General features: G+C 39.6%; 1 protein-coding gene across 4 annotated transcripts in view; it reads left to right on the top strand.

Annotated features, from left to right (window-relative positions):
* gdpd5a (glycerophosphodiester phosphodiesterase domain containing 5a) overlaps positions 1 to 23,581 on the top strand; it is a 40,889-nt gene extending 17,308 nt beyond the window's left edge. Inside the window, exons 3-17 of one of the 4 annotated variants that reach the window (XM_055017072.1) lie at positions 10,756 to 10,859; positions 11,109 to 11,202; positions 11,290 to 11,349; positions 11,459 to 11,557; positions 12,260 to 12,353; positions 12,687 to 12,832; positions 13,598 to 13,680; positions 13,956 to 14,106; positions 15,034 to 15,255; positions 15,723 to 15,868; positions 17,086 to 17,233; positions 17,653 to 17,735; positions 20,652 to 20,666; positions 20,898 to 21,010; positions 22,112 to 23,581. In XM_055017072.1, coding sequence (XP_054873047.1) covers positions 10,756 to 10,859; positions 11,109 to 11,202; positions 11,290 to 11,349; positions 11,459 to 11,557; positions 12,260 to 12,353; positions 12,687 to 12,832; positions 13,598 to 13,680; positions 13,956 to 14,106; positions 15,034 to 15,255; positions 15,723 to 15,868; positions 17,086 to 17,233; positions 17,653 to 17,735; positions 20,652 to 20,666; positions 20,898 to 21,010; positions 22,112 to 22,203 — 1,650 coding nt within the window. In that variant the 3' untranslated portion in view covers positions 22,204 to 23,581. Of the gene's footprint in view, positions 1 to 10,755; positions 10,860 to 11,108; positions 11,203 to 11,289; positions 11,350 to 11,458; positions 11,558 to 12,259; positions 12,354 to 12,686; positions 12,833 to 13,597; positions 13,681 to 13,955; positions 14,107 to 15,033; positions 15,265 to 15,722; positions 15,869 to 17,085; positions 17,234 to 17,652; positions 17,736 to 20,651; positions 20,667 to 20,897; positions 21,011 to 22,111 lie in introns of all 4 variants that reach the window. The other 3 variants (XM_055017071.1, XM_055017073.1, XM_055017074.1) reach the window with 3 other exon arrangements.
* Positions 23,582 to 23,883: the final 302 nt, after the last annotated feature.

Genomic DNA, 23,883 nt, shown 5'->3' on the forward strand with positions numbered 1-23,883 from the left:
TTTAGTCATTTTAAATGTGTTTTCACAGATTTGGGTCCAAAAATCAGAGTCAAAAGATTTGGATACGTCTTTTTCCCATTTTTGAGTTGGTAGGTGTATAGAGTGTGTCTTTGAGAGTAAACTATAAATTTTTGAGAGATTCTTCTTATTTCTTGGAGAGAGTTTCACAATGTAGTCGACAAATTCAGGTGGCTGTAAATCCGTTGGCTGTAAAGTAGTCTGAAGCGATGGAATTCTACTTGTAATAGTCTTCTTTACCTGTAGGTACTGAAGAAAATTTCCATTTCTTATTTCAAATGTTTGGAATAAGTTTATATATGTCCTAAATGTGTTATCATCCAGAAGGTGATGGAGGTGAGTGACTCCTCTCTCTGCCCATGTGCTGAAATAAAGAGCTATTTTGTTGTTTGCAAAATCAGGGTTGTGCCAGATTGGGGAGAGTATACTGGGTTTTAATTGAGAGCCTGTGATTTCCAGTGCTTTCCACCAAGCAGACAAGGTGGAAGCGATCATAGGGTTCTTGAAGCAGGAGTGATGTTTAAGAGCAGAAGAGATAAAGGGAAGGTCAGAGATTTTGATCTGGTTACAATCTAACTGTTCTAGTTCTAGCCAGGAGTTATATTCTTCATGTGGATGTATCCATTTGGTGAGATATTGTATTTGGTTGGATAAATAATAATACATGAAGTTGGGAGCCTCCAGTCCCCCTTCGGATTTATTCTTCTGGAGGGTAGTCAAGCTGATTTTAGCCTTTTTATTCTTTGAGTAGAATTTACCAATAGCGGAGTCTAACGATTGGAACCACTTTGATGTGGGTTTAAATGGAATCATGGAGAAAAGATAGTTGATTTTAGGTAATATTTTCATTTTGACTGTAGCTATTCGTCCCAAAAGGGAGATGGGGAGGTTGTTCCAACGCCTCAGATCATCACAGACTTTGTCCAAAAGTGGAGTGAAGTTCAGGTGAACTAATTCTGAGAGTTTGGAGGAAATATTTATGCCCAGATATCTGATGTTGCCAGTAGGAAAAGAATAATGCGAGTTTTGGGCTGCGGGCTTCCACGAGTTTTCTGTTAAAGGTAATATAATTGATTTTGACCAGTTGACGGAGTAGTCTGAAAGACGCGAGAAGGTTGTGATGAGGTTAAATACTTCCTTTACTGAAGTTTTGGGTTCTTGTAGATAAAGTAAAATGTCATCTGCGTATAGGTTAATTTTATGTTCAGACTCCAGAGCGCAGATACCTTTGATATCGGTGTTCTGACGTACAGCTGTTGCTAATGGTTCGATAAAGATCGCAAACAATAAGGGAGAGAGTGGGCATCCCTGTCTCGTTCCCCTTTGCAGACTGAAGCTTTGTGAAGTGATCCCATTAGTGGTGACTGTAGCCTTGGGTGAGTTGTACAGAGCTGATACCCACTGGATAAATGATTCTCCGAAGCCAAATTTGTGGAGCACAGCAAAGAGAAAGGACCAATTGACTTTGTCAAAGGCTTTTTCTGCGTCCAGTGACATAACAATAGCTTCTTTGTTGTGGCGTTGCGTCAAAGAGATTAGATTTAGAAGTCTTCTGATGTTGTTGGTGGAGTGTCGGCCATTTATAAATCCTGTTTGATCGCTGTGAATTATTGACGGGATGATTTTCTCCAGCCTAGAGGCGAGAGCTTTTGAGATAATTTTGATGTCGGTGTTGATTAGTGACAGAGGTCGATAGCTAGAGGGAAGCGTAGGATCTTTGTCTGGTTTCAATAATAATTTAATTGCAGCTGTATTCATGTGCGGACTGATATAACCATTATTTTTAATCTCTGTCACTGTCCTGAAGAAAAGGGGTGCTAACATTGACCAAAAATGTTTAAGAAATTCAGCAGGGAAACCATCAGGACCAGGTGCCTTGCCTGCTGGCATACTGTCTAATGCACATTGTAATTCTTTCATAGTCAATGGAGCATCTAATATGTCTCTGTAATTTGACGTTAGTTTGGGCATGTTTAAATTGTTGAGAAAATTATCTATATCTTCTATGTTTGGGTTAACTGCTGCTGAGTATAAACTCTGGTAATAATTATAGAAGGTCTGGTTGATTTCCTGAGGTGACTGAGTATATTTTCCTGAGGAATCCTGAATTGCTGTTATGAAGGATTTTTCTTTATTGCGCTGGAGTTGGTTCGCCAGAAATTTTCCTGATTTATTATTGTGTTCGAAATCATTATATCTTAGCTGTTGTAATAAAAACTCTGTTTTCTTGGATAGGATATTATCGAGGTTTAGTTTTGCATTTTGTAGTTCGGACCATAATTGATCACTTGGGTTTATTGCATAATTCTCTGTAAGTTGTTTAATTTTTTCTTCAATTTCTTTCTCTGTTTGTAGATCTTTTTTTTTCTTGTATGAGGAGTATGATATTATTTTACCTCTGATTACGGCCTTTCCAGTTTCCCAAAGCAAAGATGGGGGTAAGTCAACAGAGTCATTGTTTTTTAGAAAGTCTGCCCACTCACTCCTTATTACTCGATCAAATTCTGGGTCTTTGAGTAGAGAGATGTTGAGGCGCCAAGTCTGAGGAGGTTTAGGGATGGAATCTGTTTGCAGGCTGAGTGATATTGGTGCGTGGTCGCTGATAATGATTGGGTGGATTTTAGTAGTGACTTTATGTGCGATAGAGTTATTTAAGAGGAAAAAGTCAATTCTTGAAAATGTTTTGTGTACCGCAGAGAAAAACGTATAGTCCCTCTTTGTTGGGTTTTTGAGTCTCCAGACGTCGTCTAGTCCGAAATCTTTCATATAGTCATGTATGACTTTAACTGATTGTGACTGTTTTACGTGTATTGGACTATTAGATCGATCTACTGAAGGGTTTAAAACTATGTTGAAGTCACCACCGATAATAGTTATTGAGTTAGCAGATAAGTCTGCTAAGTGAGAGAAAACAGTGTGAAAGAAGGCTGGATCATCATTATTCGGAGCATAGAGGTTTACAATAGAATATAATTTATTAAAGATTGTTGCCTGGATAATAATATATCTGCCCTCTGAGTCCGTTACTGTACTGTTTAAAGTGAATGGAATTCTCTTATGGACTAGAATGGAGACCCCTCTTTGTCTGCTGTTATAACAAGATGAAAAGATAATACTATAATTCGAGTCTGATAAACATTTTTCTTCCGACTGTAGTAAATGTGTTTCTTGAAGGAGCAAAATATCTGCTTTTAATTTAGAGACATAGTCCATGATTTTAACTCTTTTTGTTTGTGAGCGTATGCCATGAACATTCCAGGCTACGATATTAAACTTGAACATAGAGAGAGAAGATGTTCTGTCACTGAGTATGTAGTAATGTAATATAACATCTGTGTGTGTCCTTGTGAGCTGTCTGTTGCTGTCTGTGAGCTGTGAGTGTTGGAGAGAGATGTATACAGCAGGTCAGGATCTATATATACATTATATAATAGCACATCATTGCCTGAAAAACTATCAACAAACACATTATAAAACATACAAGCACAATAAACATGGGGAGTACATAGAGTGTGAGTGAGAGTGTGGGGGGTGAGTGTGTGAGAGGGGGAGAGACCTAAAGGGAGACGTATAGAGAGGGAGAGAGAGAAAAGTAGAAGGAGGAGGGGGTTCTCCAGTGGGGAGTGTAGGTTAGGAGAGTGAGACATTTACACCTGTGACATTTTTTTTTTTTATAACATTTTCTAACATAAATGACTAAATGATATATTAAACGTTTAAGCCATTTTTTTTTTTTTTTTTTTTTTAGAAGAGCCAGGTGGTAATGGAGGGTTCCCGAAATAGCTGCCCATCTATGTATAGTTTGTCCACAACCAGTGCAGTCCGTTTACCTTTCTGTCTGTGTTCTTTCATGATGGGATATAATACTTTGCGCCTCTCGTTGATTTCCCTGGGAAACTGGTCGTTCATCCCGAACGACGTGCCTTTCAGCTCCCGTCCTTTGCTCCTTACGAGCACTTTCTGCTGGAAGTGCTCGAACTTTGCAATGATAGGACGGTGACGGTTTCCTCCTCGGGGTCCGAGCCGGTGGACGTGGTGGAAAGTGATGTTTTTAACAGTTTCCGCAGGGATTTTAAGCGCCGACACCATGAAGTTTTTAACAAGGGTCTCTGGGTTATCCGGTGTGGACTCAGGGATACCAGAAAAGATTAGGTTGTCCCGCATGCTCCTCGACTGGATGTCCAGGACGGTCTCCCTCAGGGTTTTGTTTTCTTTTTTAAGTGTATTCACCTCTGAAGTGACCGCTGTCAGCGTGGACCGGAGTTCGGTGTTGTCCCTCTGCAGATCCTCGATCTGCTGGTGGGTGAACTCCAGGCTTGCTTTCAGGTCTTTTATCTCCTGGTGAAGCAAACTAAGAATATCGAGCTTCTTATTAATAGACTCGAGAACACTTACCTGGATATCCGTGACCTCCAAGTCTTGTGTGTCCGTCGAGGAGTCTGCTTTCTTCCTCTTGCTCGGGTTGGCGTCTTCCATGGTGCACCGGACGAAGTAGTCGTCAATAAAGTTCTCAAGGTCCTCCACTGTGAGCACTACCGTTTCCGATCTTGAGCAGGCTATTTAGTTAGGTTGTTGTTTTATTTATTTATTTATTTTTAATACAAATACGTCGAGATAACGGCGATTTGTTTACTTCTCATCTAGCAGCTGGGAGCCGCCATGTTGAATTTCGTCACTCTCACTGAATCTCGCGATCTCACAGCATCTCGCGATCTCACCTCCTACCTTATTTCTAAACGGAGACATGAAAGGACCCTGAAAAGCCATGTAGCAGTCAGGAGAAAGTGTCTGATTCCAAACAGTTCCTCTGAAGATGGATTATTTTGCACAGTGAGAGTGACTTGCTGAAGGGTAGAAAGTGTGATATGTTTGCAGAAACAGAGACAATACGAGGAACTATATTTTCTTTTGTATCTAATGTATTATGATTCAGGTATACTATAAGGCTGTCACCTAATGTTTCTTGCTGCAAGACAGCTTTTATGGTGACTTTGTTGAGAGGATTTTCTTTTATTTCATCTATTTGTGATGTATTTCATTGGCAGTATTAAAACTCAGACATTCCATTTTAAAGTTTAACCATCATAGTTTGGAATACAGTTTTATGAGCGATATGGGTTTTTACAGTAACTACAAGGGCACTTAGAGACTGCAGTCCCCTGCCAAGGCTGATCTCACAGTTTTAAATAAAGTGTTCTGGATCCATGCCTGGTAGTTTTCTCATTAATCTGCTTACAGACAAAAAACAGACAAGCAAACTGCACTGGAAACATACCTTCAGCTCAGCAACACATAGCAGTCCCTAAACTTCAGTGCAGATTTGCAGTGACACAAAGCATTTGTGTGTTCACATCAATAGTGCATGTTAAAAGCAAATCACAGTGACGGCAGTATCTGATCTAATCCATGACTTCAAAGTCCTGATACAGTCTGAACTATTTTGCTTTTGGGATCCATCACACACATTCCCCTTCCTGGTTATATTGTCTCAGTTAAACTAAATGGATCAAAGTAGCATGAATGATGATATGTTGTTTGTACTGCAGTCAGAGACAGTCCCTGCTGCTGGAAGCAGAGTAAACAGTCCCACAGGAGCACTTGATTTATGGGTCATTCCAGAATTGGAGGTCATTTTACATCCCACACATCAAATTTCAAATAATCCATGCACAAAATACTAAAAAATACATGCACTTGTGTAAATGTACTTGTCCTGAGACCAAATGTTTAAAAAGCTAGGAGAAAAGAATGTTTGAAATAATTTTTAGAAATACCAAATAAGCCTGGAGTTCCCCCTAAAATGCCATTTATCTCCTGTGCCACCCCTCTCCTCCCCCTCCCCCGATGAACAAATTGAATCTCAAATAAAAAAGATAAAATAAAATTTAAATCTCCTTTCTTTTTGCTTTCCTTTTAATTGTAGGAAAAAAATTAATCAACGTAATATTTTAACTAATAATTATTATGCACGGAGCATGTGTCCCACAGCATGCACCCAATCCAGATAGCAAAACCTTTTTAGCTGGTTGAAGAAGAAGAAAACAGTGAATCACATCATATGCTGCAATTAACATCAAACAATTTTCCAAAAGAATGGGTAGAGCAAAACTATGTCCTCTCTTCTATTTTTCATTATTGTCTGCCTTGATTAAATGTCTCACTCTACCTCATGCAACCATATTATGCATATTATCAGGATAAGACAAATTCTTTTTACTTTTTTCTTTACTTTTTTCTATCAGTAAGTTTGTCCTCTTGGTCACCAGTAACAGCTAGCTAAATATTTAGTTCTACTCCTGAGAAAAAGCTAACATTGCCATGGATTAGCAGCCCTGTTACTGTAGGAGTAACAGGGATGCTAATCCAGAGAGTAACTGTTAGAGTAGGGTTAGCAAACAACAAATGAAACATCTAATAAAAATGGTACCATTGATGTGTAAGCTGAGTCAATCAAGCCTTTGATAGTTTAATACCTAATATTGATGAATATGTAGCAGAAAATTGTAAAAGAGAAGGTTTATTTTTCAACAAATTTGAAGCCAAAGTGTCCCCCAATTCTGGAATGACCCTTATGTCCTATAAAGAGGAACTGTCTCCATGACATTTTCTTCACCAGGGAGATTTTCTGAGCCAGGGATTACTTGAGTTGCTAGTCACAATCGTTCTCTGACCCCATTGTTGACTCCTTGCTTGACACTAGAATCCTAATCTGCCAAACACATAGTCTGACAAAAGTTCATTTCAAAGATTCAAGTGACCTTCTCAGGACAAAATAATGGATTCAAAATAGTTACATTTTTCAGATGCTGGGTATTATAATTTCATCTGTAGAAAGTGTCTCTCCAACGGGAGGTCGTCTAGAGTGGAAATCTGACTATAGAAAACATCATAGAATGTGTATTAATGAGGATGTCACACATTGTGAAAGTGTTTGGACTTTGGCTTCACATTCAGGCCACGAGGTAAATGCTGTATTTTTGCAAATAACTTCAGAATCCACTAAAGTGACCCATATCAAGGACACTGTTTCCACTGGTGTATGAGATAAATTGGCAACGTGACTCTGGCTCAGTGCCTCATAGTCATTTACAGTTAGCTGCGGCCATCACTGAGCTCCAAGCAGCTGCTAAACCAATTAAAGACAGTCTCTGGTCATATTTCTACTTTCGCTGTGTTTTTACTGGCCACATCAGGTTAGAAGATATTCCCTGATCCACTTGTGTAGCCTCTCTTCTGCTGGCTGAAGGTGAACCCTTTTACAAGCCTTTCAGGGTGGATTTAAAAGCTTCATCAGTGCAGCCATTTGCTCTTTACCTGCACACACACATCTAATCATCTCCTAGCTTCTTATATAAGCCACCGGAATAGGTGAGTCCAAGCACGGTACACTGCAAAGCTGATCAATGTGCAACAGCATGTGCTGACTGGCCTATCATAGTCTACACCTCCCCTCACATGCTATTAGCTCCTAATCCTGTTAACTACTGAAGGGAAGAGTCCTTGAGCGCTGTTCAGTGTCTCCTCTATACCTTTGTCCCACATGTCAGGCCAAAGGACTGCACAGTAAAGGGTTAAAACCAAGCAACAGGGGAACACGTCTAAGCAATGGTTCATTCTGTGTATTTACACATGTGCTTTTCTAAACATCTGATTCATAATATGACATCCAAAAATTATGGGAAGTCAACATCAGCAGAATACAGTGAGAAAATAGTCGAGTTGTAGCCAAAGTACCTCCAAGGAGGAGAAATGTTGGCTTAAGAGTAAACCGTTTAGAGTAGTAGCTTGTGAAAGACAGAAATATATGGGAAGTCATCCGTCCATTATCTATACACTGCTTAATCCTCATTAGGGTCACGGGGGGCTGGAGTCTATCCCAGCTGACTTAGGGTAAAGGCAGATACACTGGACAGGTTACCAGTCTATCACAGGGCTACATATAGAGATAAACAATCACAATAACTGGAGAAAACCCACGCATGCAACAGGGAGAACATGCAAACTCCATGCAGAAAGATCCCGGGAAGGCCGGGACGTCAACCGGGGATCTTCTAGCTGCAAGGCGAAAGTGCTAACCACCAAGCCACAATGCAGCCCAATAAATACAATGATTAATTAATGAACTTTGCATTACATTACATTTGTATTCATTATTATTTGGCCTTTTTGAGGCAACAATCAGCAGTAACGGAGTAGCCAGAATTACATCTGTGACCACTTGAAGAATTTAAATCCATTCTTTGCTCTCTTTTTAGCTCCATGTGGTCCATAAACTCTTGAGCTAAATATCAGGCCTCAAGCTGTAAGATTCTCCACTGTGTTCTGTCAGCTAGACACTAAATAAAGTCGTAAGCGGGCAGATACCAGCAGGGCTGGAAAGTAAAGGCCAGTTTGTAGTCTCTGCATTCCCATGTGCAAACCCATGGAGACTTTGCCTGACTTACCCTGACCTAACCCTAACCCTTGCCTTCCATTCCCAATCACAATGGCAAATAAACACTTTGGAGGTTGGTGAGACCATTGACCTCAGATCAGAAATGTGAAGCTCCACATCCAGAGATCCAGGACAAGGAGAGGAGCTCCCCCAGCAGCCGGGGCCTGTTTGGTTATGGTTTCATTTATGATGCTGTCATCCTCATGATTTAATGGAGTGATGTTTACCAAAGAAGTTACACAAAACTAAGAGACAACTCTCCTCCAAACCAAGGTTTACGTCTACAAAGTGGAGTCCCAATATGAAATTATGCCGATATTAAAAAAATATTTATTTCAAAATATTAGTAAAGTAAGTACATGTTTAGTTTTGTATTATTGTCGCATGCAGCTACATACAGTTCAGAAAATATCGCTAGTCACTCAAAGATGGGGCTTTTGATGACAGCTTCATTCATATTTCAACTCATCCATAATCCATAAAATAGTTCTTGAGACATTGTTCAAACCACTTCAAATTTCAATATGTGAAAACACATGCTAGAAGTGGATTGACTGGCAATTTTTAAACTTTTTTTTAAAATCTCAAAACGTAGTTGATAATTCATGCAAAATTTTTGCTGAAATTTTCATAAATATTCATATTTTGTGCTATAAAAATTTCAAGCAAATCAGAGATGGTGGAGCAGAAATAGTTCTAAAAGCAAAATGAAATGAATCTTACTGTTCTGTCACACTCCAATTACCAAAATGTTAACCTTTTCTCAGCACTTTTTTTCATGTATATTATTGATTGTAAAAATGTACTTGAACACTGAGTCACACAAATGTTTTCGATGAATGTCTTTCAGAAGAAAACACCAGGACTGACTCCAACATAAAGTACAGCTGCTGCAATCACCTAAATTTAATTTTTATTTCATTAATTTTAAGAATCTTTGAACAGCTTCTTGCACAATCTTGAAATGAAACATTACCTCTTCAGATTTACTGCGATGCACAGGAGAAAATATGCTAGATTTGATTTCGTTATTTTTATTTTTTATTTTTTTAATGATTGCTAGTGAGGAAAGTCAAGGGGAGATCGAGGGGGTGAGGTTGTAGAGGGGTTAGGGATAAAGGAAAAGAGGAAAGAAAAGGGATACTAGATGGTTGGCGGTTGGGGAGACTTGAGGTGAAGATGAAGAAGAGAGAGAGGGTGAGGAGGAGGAGAAGAGGAAGGGAGAAGAGGGAGCTACTGTTGTCCAGCAACACTGAACAACCAGCAGCCTCCTCCACCTTCCTGTCACTGTCACCCTTCTTCTGTGGTAGCGATCAGCTCCAAAAGCTCTTCTTCTTCTTTTTCTTCTTCCTCTACTTCTTCTTCTTCTTTGCTCTTTTTGTTTTGGAAAAACTTGAACAGTTGTCTCTTGTTATTGTTTTTTGAGCAAAGCTCCTACAGCTCTTTTTTCTTCAATCTCTTTGTTTTTCTCTTGCAGGTCTTTCTTTGTCTCTTCGAATAATTTCTGGTTCTTCAGCATTTCTTTTTTCCTCTTCCTGTCTCAGGGCAGCATCCCTTCTGAGCTCTTCCACAGTGTTGTGTTCAGTCCTCCGGATCTCTTGCTTCTGCTGAAATTCTGTTTCTTCTTCCAGCAGTGGCTTCATGATGTTGAGCGTCGCAGAGTGTTCTCTAACAGAGATCTGCTCCTCTAGAAACTCAATGTTCTCATCTCCCTGGAGGTTGAAGCTTTAGTTTTTGTGCCTCTTGGCTTCCAGCAGCTCGTCCTCCAGCCTCCTGCTGTGAATGTTCCTTCTGTGAGCCTGGTCTATGAACCAGCCTTTTTCAGTCAGGAGCTTTTAAATGTAGCGTCCATGTTGCTGATTTGCTCCTTCAGGGGTTGTTCTGCTTCATCCTTCTCATCTTCTGCAGTTCTTTCATCTTTTCTTCTGTTCCTGTGGTCTGCTGTTCTTGTCCTGCAGTTCTTTATTTCTGTCCTCCATCACCTCTTTTGTCTGGAGGTTTCTGGCCTCTAACAATGTCTCAGAGAGACACCCTTTCTCCATCTTGAGTTTGGAGATTTCTTCATCTCTCTGGGTGAGCTGCTGTTTGACCCCGTCCACATCTTTTATGACGCGAGCTCATGTCAAGGTCAAATTTGAAGTCTCTGTAGAGGCCTAGTCCTTCTGCTGGTTGATTTTTTATTTTATTTAATGCAGTGTTGCAGTATGGTGTTAGTGTTTTACACATAGTCTTTTAGTCATCGTCAAACACTGATTCTTGAGCCAAATCTGAACAAGATTTATTGTCTGTGTTATTGTTTCCAGTGGGAGTGCACATGGTTCCTCATCTTGTGCAGTTCTTTCCTTCTACTTCTCTTTTGGGCCTACTTCTGGTTGGTGGCTCAAAATGATTTCAACGACTTCAACTGGTGAGTTATTTTTTTTCTTTATGTGACGTTAGCACTAATCAGAGAAAAGCTGTTTATGATCTTGTAGCAGCAGGGAAGTAACAAGTTCACCCTGCGTGTGAAATTTAAAAATCTAACAAGAAGTAATGACACTGTTGAGTGGGTGCTTGGTGTTACCATGGTGCACAATCAAAGCATATTGTGTTTTACAGGAATAATTAGTCACACCACCGACATAAATGAGTCTGTACTTATCGTTTCTTATTCCAGGCTGGTGTTCAACCGCTCTGGAGAATGGAGGGATGAGACGATCCCCATCATCACATGCACCACCGTGGGCTTCAGCTACATCACATTCTTATTGGTAACAGTCTGTCTCAGACCCCTAAATCTTAGCAGACTTGCTTCTTGTTCCATTGAAAGACAACTCAGGAGTTGTGCTCTTTTTCAGATTTTAGCACTTTTCCATGTATCGCTGGGCCAGCAGCTGAATCTGTACTGGGTTCACAAGGTGCTGTAAAATGACATCCTCACTCATTATCATAGATTTACTCCACACACACACACACACACACACACTTTTGAACTAAAATGTGAGTTCACTATTGTGTGTCCCACAGATCGGAGTGTTGGCTACGCTGCTCACCACCATCTCTGGCGTCGTCTCTGTTGATGACATATGGAGAGATGAATGGGACATCCTGCTTGTTTCACTGCAGGTTGGTCTGCAGTCACAATAATGTGTCACTGATCACTGCTAACTGTTGAATAAGAAATGAAAGTGCAATGGTAAGGTGTGTGTGAGGTGGATCTGGTTTCCTTTGGATAGAACCAGGCTAGCTGTTTCCTGCTGTTTCCAGTTTAAAGTTAAGATAGTCTCAGCTTACCAAATTTCTGTTTTGACTTTTGTGGCACATATAATTCTCTCTCAGGAATGTTTTTGTGAATTAATGCACCCAAAAAAATAGATTAAAAAGAGAGTCACTTAATTAAAGATACACTATGTTTATTTATCAACAAATCAAGCTAGCGCTTTGAGGTTTGTCTGATAGTTGGATACAAAATTTTGGCTCTTGAATGTTGAAAGCCTGCTGCATGACATGCTTACAGTGTTAAGACATTCTGTCTAAGCATTGTCTTTAAATTAGTGGATGTGAATTAACATACTATTAACAGCACGGTTGAAAGGCTCATAGAAACCCATCAATCCATTTGCTATACTCACTTTATTTATAGAGGATCACACTCAGGATAAGCTGGCTTAAAATGAATAATACTTTTGTGCTATTGAAGGTACAAATCTTGTTTGCCCTGTTACCTGACACTGTTGCATGTAAAAGTAACATCAGTTCTATTCTAATGCTTTCTGATGAATAATCACTGTATATGACCGGTGTTCTATATCTGTCTTCTGTTACCAGTCCACAGCACCTTTCCTGCACATTGGAGCCCTGGCAACAGTCACAGCCATGAGCTGGTTGGTAGCTGGGTATGTTGTCCGCAAAGAGAGATCCAGTAAGTGTTTGACTTGTCCTTCAAGTAAAGATTTTTTTTTCCTCACCTGATCTGATTTCTGCCTCTAGCTTCATACTGCTGTTTACAGTACAAGATGTTGTCATGCATTATTTAGTTAGCACATGAATATATTTCAATGTTGTGGGGTACAGTAAACATGTTTAACTACTTATTGCCTTAAGCTAAATTGATTTTCCTGTGTTATCCTGTAACTGTCTTAACTTTCCAGCTTAAGTAGATTGTTTTGCTTTTGGAAGAAACCTCTGCACTCAGATGAAATGTCTTGAAAATGAACAAACTTACTCTGTAAACCTGCTCTATGCTCTCTCCTAGATATCCAGGTGATGGTGTTGCTGATCTACATTATAATCCTTGTGGCTGTCTGTTTGGCTCCGCTCACATTCACCTGCCCTTGCATCATGGATCGTCACAGCCTCAAACAGCGACCAGACATCATTGGCCGACGGGGAGCTCCTATGGTGAGTTGGTGCCTTGCCAGACCTCACAGTCTGATCCAGCTAATTGTTGAAATAATAATATGTGATGTTCAGCTCTGTAGGGGGAAAAGAATACTGCCAGGACCTGTCAGGTGGCATTTCCTGCCTGTGCTCTGCATAACAGAGACATTTTTTAAAAAATGGAAAAATAGGCCATATTGTTTTTCCGTGTTTTTTGGGGACTTTTTCCTCTGGAGAATTCTTATGGCAACATATGATGCTGACGAGCTATTTGATGAGCACTGTATTTCACAGCAGAGCGGTGTGTAGCTACAGTACATGAGCCAAGTGTAGTCAGGCTCAGTGAGCATGAGAGTCAATACACTGTCATTTCACAGCTGGACAAGCAAATACTGTTCAGATGACGAGCTATAAACAAATGTACAGTGATGTTCAGAGCTGTGTTTTCCTGTCCTGTACAGGCACACATGCATACACAGAACTAGTCACTTGAGTTTCACCTGTTTGTAATGTGACGTAGCTGCATCTAGGTTTTAGACAAGTCAATAAAGATAAAAAAAAAATCATGATTAAAGAGAACCAACTCAATGCCTCTGAATTATTTAGATAATTGTCTTTTGCCTATAAAGAATGAATCTGTGATGGGTAGATGTGCAGGGTAATGATGTATCCCTTTTCCACATATGTCTCTTGACTAACACATTCTTTTATCACTTCCTCTTGATGTGTGTTTTCCACATCCAGTGACTGACAGTTGTCTTCCTGTCTGTCTCCTCTCTGCTCCAGCTGGCTCCAGAGAACACCATGGTGTCCTTTAACAGAGCCCTGCAGCATGGAGCCAGCTCCCTGGAGGCTGACGTCACCATCAGGTTCATTAATCACACATTCACAACGGTTTAATCCTGGCTTATTTATATTTCATGGATTCAGTGTGCTCTGATCCACATATAGATTCTGCTGTGGCTGATTGGTAGAAATGATTTAAGTTTTAACACGCCTGCCATTAAATGAAGCACTGTTAAGTGATTATCAGCACATTCCACCACTGCTCTTTATATATACCTGTGCATTGCATTGTATTTTCCTCTACAAGTAATGTGTATCCTAAACATAATTAGAGTACTGACTGTTTTGCCTCTTCCAGTGTGGATGGGGTTCCCTTCCTCATGAGAGACAACACTTTGAGGCGGACCACAGATGTCAGAAAGGTCTTTCCAGCCAGACAGTATGAAGATGCCTCCTTCTTCAACTGGACAGAGATACGCTCTCTAAATGCAGGCCAGTGGTTTTTGGAGGTACTGAAATTCACTTTGTCTCAACACATCCTCAACTCAGCACCTAGAAAATGCATTTCCACTTGAATGGCACTACATCTTTTTCCACAGTCAGTTACATATAGTGGTCAAATTGTGACATCAACACTCACACTCCCCTCCAAAAGTATTGGGAGAGTGAGGCCAATTCCTTTATTTTTTCTGTGGACTGAAAACATTTGGGTTTGACATCAAAAGATGAATATGAGACCAGAGATCAACATTTCAGCTTTTATTTTCCAATGCTTTTGGAGGGGAGCGTATGTGACCAAACCTTAGACAACAACCTGGATGTCTGCAGATGCTTTGTTTGTCCTTAATCTCCAAAGTAAAAAAATCCACTGCTAATTACAAGTCATATTTCGCCAAACACAGAGGTCCCATGGTAATATTAGTCACGTGCACATGGGTATTTCAGTGATTTCAGATTCTTGGTACTTTTCTTCTTCCTTTGTCCTGCTTCAGAAATAAGGACACTGTGTGCAAATACAAATGAAAGTTTTAGGTGCAAACTCAGTCGACTCATATTGCTACACAGCAGAGATGTCTTCACAGAAAGGGAAAGTTCAGATCCATTAGATAAGCAAAATCTGGAACATCTGAACATTTAAAAAAAAAATGTACAGCCTTAATATCATATCTGTGGATAATGTCAGTAAATTTGTGTGAAACACTGACTTCGCTAATGTGCCACATGAAACGCAGACGTGTGACAGCTTAGTCCTGTGTGAATAGAGTTTATGCTGACAAAGATAAAAAGTGAAACTACGAGAAAAACAGTGTCCAAATCTGCTGCAGATGCTCAATGCAGAATGTGCAAAAATATTTTCGGTTTGCATTAACTGTTCTACAAAATAATGCATGATAAATCTCAGGCTGGATTTCTCTGTTGCTCTCGTCCGCTCCCAGACTGACCCCTACTGGACAGTGAAAACCCTGACGGGAAAGGATCGCAGCAGAATAGGCAACCAGACGGTCTGCAGTCTGGTGGAGATGCTTCGTCTGGCATCCAGGGCCAACAGCTCTGCACTGCTCAACATCCGCAAGCCTCCACCGGAGCACCCACGCTACCGAAGCTGGTTCATGGACACGCTGTGGGCTGTGCAGAAAGCAGGGATTTCCCAGAAGAGGGTGAGGACTGTAGGTCCCTCCATAATCATCCTATGGTTACATAAAGGTGGTGCTTGTAGTGGTGTTTCCCCTCTAAGTCATGAGTACATAAACAGCTGTCACTGAGCACAACCCCACTGAGGATTAAGCAGTGTATAGATAATGATTGGATGGATGAATATTTAGCGTAGAATTAATGTGTTATGGCACAACACAGTTAGAGGGTGCTGCTCTTCCACCTGAGAACTGCTGCAAAATTTTAAAGGCCAAAGGAAAAATCTACTCCAGAGAGAGGAGAGCCAAATAAAAGTGAAACATAGCGTTGCCCAGGGAGGAAGAGAAGTGTGAGCAGTGTATCACAGCTGATATACTAACATAACAGTTCAACGCTACAACAAGCGCCTCACTTTTCATTATGAAGCTGAACGTGAAAGGCTTTCTGCTTTTGTCTGATCAGGGTCTTCCCATGTCATATGTGTTTGTGCCAGGTGACGTGGACCCCCGACACGGACCGGGGGAGGGTGCGAGGGCTCAAACAGACCGCAAGTGAGAAGCTGTCAGTGGAAGAGATAAGACAGAGAGGAATTACAAGCCTGACGCTCCACTACAGCAAGGCCAGCCACAAAGACATACAGTAAGAGCAAGCAGCTACTGCTAAGCAGCTGTGGGAGGACTCAGTAACATCATGATGGAGATAAAACCTGATTTTTCAGTTATTTCAAACTAAACCTAATAATGACAATAATAAATAATAAGCAAAAGAGCCTTCAGATGTAATCAGTGTTGTCAGCAAAGCTCAAAGCGAGCTTTGTATTGAATGTTTGAGGTGATCCTGTGCAAGTAGTGTTCCATTTTAGGCTTGATCTGTAGCTGGACAAAGTAGACTTGATAAAGGTAAAGAGACAAAAAAGCACCGAAACGGGCGCTCGTATAGCTCAACGCGTTGAGCGGGTGACCCATGTACAGGGGCTGGTCCCCGATGCAGCTGGCCTGGGTTCGATTCCCGCTCGCGGCCCTTTGCTGCATGTCTTCCCCTGACTCTTCTCCCATTTCCTGTCTCTCTCTCACTGCACCTATCCAATAAAGCCGATAAAAGGCCAAAAAAATAACTTTAAAAAAAAAAAAAAAAAAAAAAAAAAAGCACCGAAACAGTTCCAAGCATAAAATATGTGATGTTAGAGGGGAAATCCTCTGATTTCACACATATTATTTGTGAAAATGTTTGTATTTTTTGTGTCTCCAGAAAGAGCTGCTTGAAGACTGTGTGTTCATGTAGGGCCCTCTCTCTCGCTTATTTAAGATGTTTGTACTTATATGTAGTAAATATAAGCAGATTTCCTTTATAGCACATATTTAAATGCACACAGAGCATGTGTGCTTTCATACGAAGACGAAAAGAATGCCAGAATTGCACTTTGAACACATCAGGGACGCAAAGCTTTGCTGCATCTTCAGATGAACTAGTGTATGTTTCACAGTTCACACAGTGTTTTCCAGTGACTGCAGAATGATCACCCAAGAGTCTGCCTCTCTAATCCCTGCTCATGAACGCTGTTTCTTTTGCACATGTCTGTAGCACATTAATTATGGAATATTTAATACTTTTGTAGTCTTGATGAGATGAAATGTGTAATAGAGCAGAATATCATGGTCTCTGCTGATGCATGGTGTGATGGTTTTGCCCTGATCGATCAGGTAAAATGAACAGTAGGTGTGATTGCTGTGTTTTCTATTTTTACATGTCCACATTATGTCCTATAATCCTTGAGAGTAGAGAGTAAGAGGAGCAAAGGACTGAAAGGGAGCAGACCTTTTTTTTTTAGTCTTGACATGTGTTTTTCCTTCCCCCAGGGAGTATCTGGCCAATAATGTGAGTGTGACTGTCTACCCAGTGAATGAGCCCTGGCTCTACTCCATTCTGTGGTGTAGCGGGGTGCCTTCTGTGTCCTCTGATGCCCCCCAAGTCCTCCGAAAGGTGCCTTACCCCATCTGGCTCATGGTAAACAGCTCTCTGCTCTCATTCTCTCATCTGGCAGCACACACACACACACACACACACACACACACACCCATATACACACACCAGCAGACAAGGTCACGCAGCGAGACGAGAGGACAGCAGGAGAGAGGACAGAGACTGACGAGGGCCCAGCAAGACTCGAGGGCAAGGACGCAGAGAAATATGAGGGAGCTCAGCAGCTGACTTTAGCTCAGCGTGGTGTTTGAGAACAACAGGACTCTGGGAAAGAGTCCGAGACACGTTTAGACAAGGGCGGAGACGTGAAGTAGAGAGCAGCTGTCCAACAGCTTTTTGCCTTAGTCACTGCCGTGTGTCAGCATTAGGGGACATGAATGCTGACAGCGACCTCCAGTGGTGTCGACTGGAAATTACTCTTCTTTCTTTTTTTTGTCTTGCAGAGCCGGAACGCTTACAGCTTCATCTGGATCACTTCAGATCTAGTCTCCCTCGCCATAGTCATAGGGATTTTCTGCTTCCAGAAGTAAGTACAGTTTGAGCTGTGAATCATTTTGAAAGTCTCAGACTACAACATACACTACTGTTCAAAAGTTTGGGGTCACCTAGACAATTTCATGTTTTCTATGAAAACTCACACTTTTATTCATGTGCTAATAAAATTGCACAAGGATTTTCTAATCAACAATTACCCTTTAAACACCATTAGCTGATGGTAGGATCTGTACCCCTATGTAGATATTCCATTAAAAATCAGCCGTTTCCAGCTAGAATAGTCATTTACAACATTAACAATGTCTAGACTGTTTGTCTGATGAATTTAATGTCATGTTCATTGGGAAAAAAATGCGTTTCTTACAAAAATAAGGAAACAATAAGTGACCCCACACTTTTGAACAGTAGTGCATGTGTTTAATGCATTAGCATCTTTCATAAGAAAATAATAATGTCAACTAAAGAAATGTTTTCATCAGCTCTGCTACTCCCAATGAGCATCACAGCACTGACTTCACCACATCTATATGATGCTTACTTTATAGGTCACAATTTGTAGGATTATCATTTCACTGAGTGGTTTCCAGTCAGGGTGGGACGTAAACGAGGGTTGGAAGAGAAAGCTGAGAGGTTGGAAAGATGATTAACAAGATGGCAACACAGAAAAAACGCCTCTGCTACAGAAAATGACATTTAATTTGTCAGATCTTCCACTAGTCTTTGCTTTTTTTCTAGGCAATTATTACATTTTACCACTGTTGGCCTGTTCACTTAAGCCTTAATTATACTCCTTTGTGGAAGCCACAAGGGAGCATAATTAACATAGTTATTAAAACAGTAAATAGGCAGTTTACATATTAAACTTTTCATCGTTATTCAAGTGGTCCATGAGGAAACTAGACTGCTGCACCTGTGCTTTTTCAGGCTTTTCAAAAATCTAGCCCCATTCGGATGTTATCAGGCCATTAAATGGCCTTTTTCAGTGCACATAATTCTCATAAGGGTCAGTTAAAACCACCTCCACCTTCTAGTAGGCCTAGTAGGGTCATTATCACTCATTCTGATCACTGATGAACCCTAAAACACTGGTGACCTCTTTTTTGTGTGAATTGTGTGAATAAGTGCATGTAAAATCTCAGGTGGAGTCGTCACGCTGGAAACACAAAATTGCTTTGTGTCATGTGATCACTGTCATCAAGCTAAACTTAACTAAACACCAACTGAAAACGCAAGTAAATACCAAGTGAATGACAGTAAGTGAAAACCAACATTAAAATGAGATTTAGGTGAGAAAATAAAACAATATTTACAATCTGAGACAGAAGAAAATTAGTAAAATAAATAAAAATCGTTGAATATATCTCCCCCAGGGCTGCATCTTGGCAACTATACCAACTGATTTAAGCTGAAAATGTCAGATTACTGATCAGTGCATCAGACGTTACTTAAATCAGGATCTACAGGCAGAAACTGCGTTGTGTCTTTCTGTTAGATAATAATCAGATCCGTCCTCGTCATTTAACCCTCCTGTTGTCCTCATTTACGGGCACCAAAAAATATTGTTACCTTGTCTGAAAAAAAAAGTCCCAGAATTCAGCAGAAAAATTCCCCAAATTTATAAAAATTTGCAAAATCTTCAGGAAGAAATTTTTTTAAAAAATCTTTAAAAGCTTCCCTTAAAAGTTTTATTTTTTAAAAAATCCCCAAATTTGGCAAGAAATAAAAATTTTTTAAAAATTAAAAATTAGAAAAATATATAAATTGTAAATATTTTCAAAAAATTAATATAAATCTTCCAAAAAATACTAAAAATATCTAAAGTAATTACATATATATATATATATATATATATATATATATATATATATATATATATATATATATATATATATATATATATATATATATATATATATCAGTAAAAGTTCTAATATTTTCTGTAAGAACATTCAGAAAAAAATCAATCAAAAGCCAGCGATTTTCGCTGGATTTTGATTGATTTTTTTCTGAATGTTCTTACAGAAAAACTTCTTTTTTTCACCAAAAAATGTTCAAAAATTTCTGAAAATGTTGAAAATGTGGAAGTTTTCACTGTGAAAATATGTATTTTTTTCCACATATTCAAACTTCAAAATGGGTCAATTTGACCCGCAGGACAACATGAGGGTTAAGGAGAACTCGACTGTAATTTCACCCGCGAGTGCACTTCAGTGATCCTGCTGAGACTGTTGACAGTAATGCAGCCATCTCAAGTCAGGTCTAATCATCTGGACAAGAGACCCATTTTCAAGCTCTCCTTAATTATCCCATCATCACAGGACAATGAAATCAAAATTCATTTAAAATGAAATTTCAACAAATAAATAGGCCTTTTGTTGTCTCGAGATAATGAGATAAATTAACACATTATCAATAAAAAGCGAGCTTTATTTCCTTGAGATAACAAAATGATTCACTTTATTTGTGGTGCATACAGCATGGAAAAATTACAGTTATTCCCAGAACACACAGCCAACAGTTTCCACCTTCAAAACCAAAAAAAATCTGCACAAAATAGCACTCTAGGCAAGTGGTAAAGGCTTTTTTAATTTGTACTTGGATAAATTGCCCCTAGAGTCAGGCTTTACCACAGTAAATGTTGTAGTTTTCAAAAGCTGAACAGTATTTTGTCAAAGCAGCGTTGAGCCTCTGAGTGTGTTTGGGCCTGAGCTGAGCCGTGGCCTTGTTTAGTCTGCTGCTTCTACACTGACTGTTCATTCTGCTCTTTTCTTTCCTTTCTTTTTTCTTTTTTCCTGCTGTCTTTTGTCTTCTGGCTGTTGTTTCTCCTCTACGCTGCAACCTCTCACTGTCTCCCTGTCCTCTCTTTCTCCTTTGACATTCTTACTTTGTCCTGTGCTCTGCCTGATCTGCATGCTACCTTCCTCCGCTGCCCCCTGGCATCTGTCAGCTATCATATGATCAGGTAACTGCTGCGTCTGCCTTGGCCTTTGTTTCTCCCTCCTTGTCTGTCCTCCTTGTGCTTTTTCTGCACGACACCCCAAGGCCAGTTTATCCCTTCTTTACCAGTGTGCTACTGTTAAGTGTGTATTATTTTATGTGTATCACTATTACTGAATTAAAAGATGTAACGACACAGCTACAGTTACTGCCTCAGTGTGTTTGTGAGGGTTTGTATCTATTTGTCCTTTAACAGATGGAGGATAAGTGGGATGCAGAACTATAACCCAGAACAGATCATGCTGAGTGCAGTGACGCGACGATCCAGTCGGGAAGTTAACATTATGAAGGAGAAGCTCATATTCTCAGGTGCAGCTCTGACATCAATCACGCGTGGGAATAATACTCTAAACAATAAAGTTGTAGTTGTAGCTGGACAAATCCACTCCTCTAAGAGGGACACATACAGTTGTGAACAAAAGTTTACGTACACTTATACAGATCATGTGTCCCATGTCAGTCTTGACTTTCCAATGACTCTTACAGCTCTCATTTTTCTGTGATGGAATTATTAAAGGACATCTTTCTTTGTCACAAAAAACAATCATGCAATTTGGTTCTTACATAAATCTATTTTAGGTCATATGACAAAATCTGCCAGGTCAAAAACATGCATACAGCAACTTGAATTATTAGTTTTGATAATGTAGACAGTTGTGTTAATCACATTTTCTTCGTGGCATGGCCTCTGAAATTCTTGTGAGTGGTTACGATTGACTACAGCTTCCGACTCCTCTGAGCCAACTGAAATAGGGCCATTTTACGTGCTAATTAGACTCAGCCACAAACACTACGATGGGAAATTCTAAGGTCTAATGATTGTTTACATTGTTCTCACTGAAGGCATCAAAACTATGAATGAACACAATGTTTGTGCAATTTTCTGGACTGACTGACCTTCAGTTCTTCAAGTAGTGATGGACTGCCGTTTCTCTTTACTTTGCTGATTGGTTCTTGCCATAATATGGATTCTAGCAGTTGTCAAATAGAGCTGTCAACTGTGTACCAACCTGACTTCTGCACAACACAACTGATGGTCCCAACCCCATTGAAAAGGCAAGAAAAATTCCACAATTTTACTTTGACAAGACACACCTATGAAGTGAGAACCATTTCAGGTGACTACCTCATGAAGCTCATTGAGAGAATGGCAAGGGTTTGCAAAGCAGTAATCAAAGCAAAGAAGAATCTAAAATATAAAATGTGTTTTGACTTCTTTCACACTTTTTTGTTTACTACATAATTCCATATGTGTTCATTCATAGTTTTGATCCATTCAGTGAGAGTCTACAATGTAAATAGTCATGAAAATAAAGAAAAATCATTAAAATAGAAGACGTGGCCGAACTTTTGACTGGTAGTGTAACTGTATAGTAGAGCATCATCTACATTTTCTGTTGTCTTTTTCAGAACTGAACAATGGGCTCAGCAGTACAGATGAGCTTTCTCTGTATCCAGACAATGGTTATGCGAGATACTCTCATGGAGGCCTCAGTCGCTGAACAAATCCGCACAACAACCACAGCTGCACAATCCTGGAAGTTAGTGTGACCTCAGAGCTCAGATCTAGATTTAACACTGTTTTATTGCCAGAAAAAAACGGCAGCAGGACACTGATCTATTAGGCAACTTAGTAAAGCCGAGTGGATAGATGTCTGACAGTTGAACTTTCTACTGTATGGCCTATTGCTTTATCTGTTTTTTAATGAAATGCTCAAACATATTTGTCCACTTTCTTCAGCAGTCTTTCATCATGCAACACTTCAAAGGCAGTGTTTTTAATATCCCATATTTTCCCGTGGTTTTGTGTGGTCACATTTCTCTAACGTAGTTCACTATGTACACTGCTGTAAGGAATCACTGTTCTTGCTTGTTACAAAGTAATAGAAGTCGAGTAGAACATCAAAACCATCACTTGAAACATGTGGCTGTGTGTGCCTGTGGTGTCATCACTTCAGGGGTCATATTGAGATCCACATGAAACAGTCGTCTCTGTGACATTCTTGCATTTAACGTTGTTATTACAAGGTCATGTGTGTGGTTACTGGGCCAAAACATGTTTTATTTGAGCTAATAAAGCCGTACCGTTGCATTTGTCCATGTCACTTACTTCACTGTTGTTTTATAACAGAGGAAACGGGCTGTGGAGAGCTCTTTATTATAAATTGATGTAAATATGAGTTATTTTCCATGGTTGTATTTTTCCCCTCTGAGAGCATTTTCAGCGGTTTGGACATATGACTTGTGTATTTTATGTTTGCATTTATTATTGTTACGTCCTCTTTTCAGTGTGACAGATTAGGGCACAAATGAAAACCTTTCTTGCAGTATAATGAGGTGTTTTGGAGGTTTGTGAGTATATTACTGTGAGTGTTCTCATCGTTTTTTCTGCCTCTCTTCTGTCATGCCATGATTGTTTTACTTGATAGTCATTTTAGCTATTAAAACTTTCACATGGCTGCCTTTTCATAAAATCGATGAAGTTGTAGAATGTTGTAAAATATTTTTGTCTTTTAGTTACTAATAGTTCTAATAATTTCATTACAATACACTTTTAGCTTCAGATACGTTAACTGTTCAATAAAAATGATCTTTTCTTCTTGAAAAATGTTGTTCTTTGTTCTGTGGTTCTCCAAGATTATCAAGCTTTAGGACATGTTTTGTAATTTTTTAAAAAACATTTACAGGCAAACCAGTTTTTAAAAATTAATTGATTGCGTATTACACATTAAAATAATTATTTATTATTTTTGAAATGTTCTGACGTATTGTCCACTTGTTGTCATAGTTATTGTGACGCCGTGCCGCTATCTCAGTGATACAGAAATCTTTAACTAATCCATGGATCCAGACTATAAACCACATCACTGCCAAAATCTAGTCACTTGGTCCTTGTGTCATTTCTGACCTTCCCTAAAAATTTCATCCAAATCCATTTATCCATTTTTGAGTATGTTTTTAACAGACAGACGGACAAACGTACACCGATCGTCACATAACTCCACTGTTCCTTGGCGGAGTAATGAAGAAAATTATTAATTACTGCCTGAGACAAATTTGGGTATCTTGAAACAGTTTAGTTTTACTAGATGACGCTGATATTATCATTGGAGACAGAAGTGTAATGAGTTCTGCATTACAGAGAACGTTTACACATCTCATGAAGATGCTTGTCTTTGATG

The sequence above is a fragment of the Amphiprion ocellaris genome, chromosome 14, assembly GCF_022539595.1.
Source record: "Amphiprion ocellaris isolate individual 3 ecotype Okinawa chromosome 14, ASM2253959v1, whole genome shotgun sequence".
NCBI classification, from domain to species: domain Eukaryota; kingdom Metazoa; phylum Chordata; class Actinopteri; family Pomacentridae; genus Amphiprion; species Amphiprion ocellaris.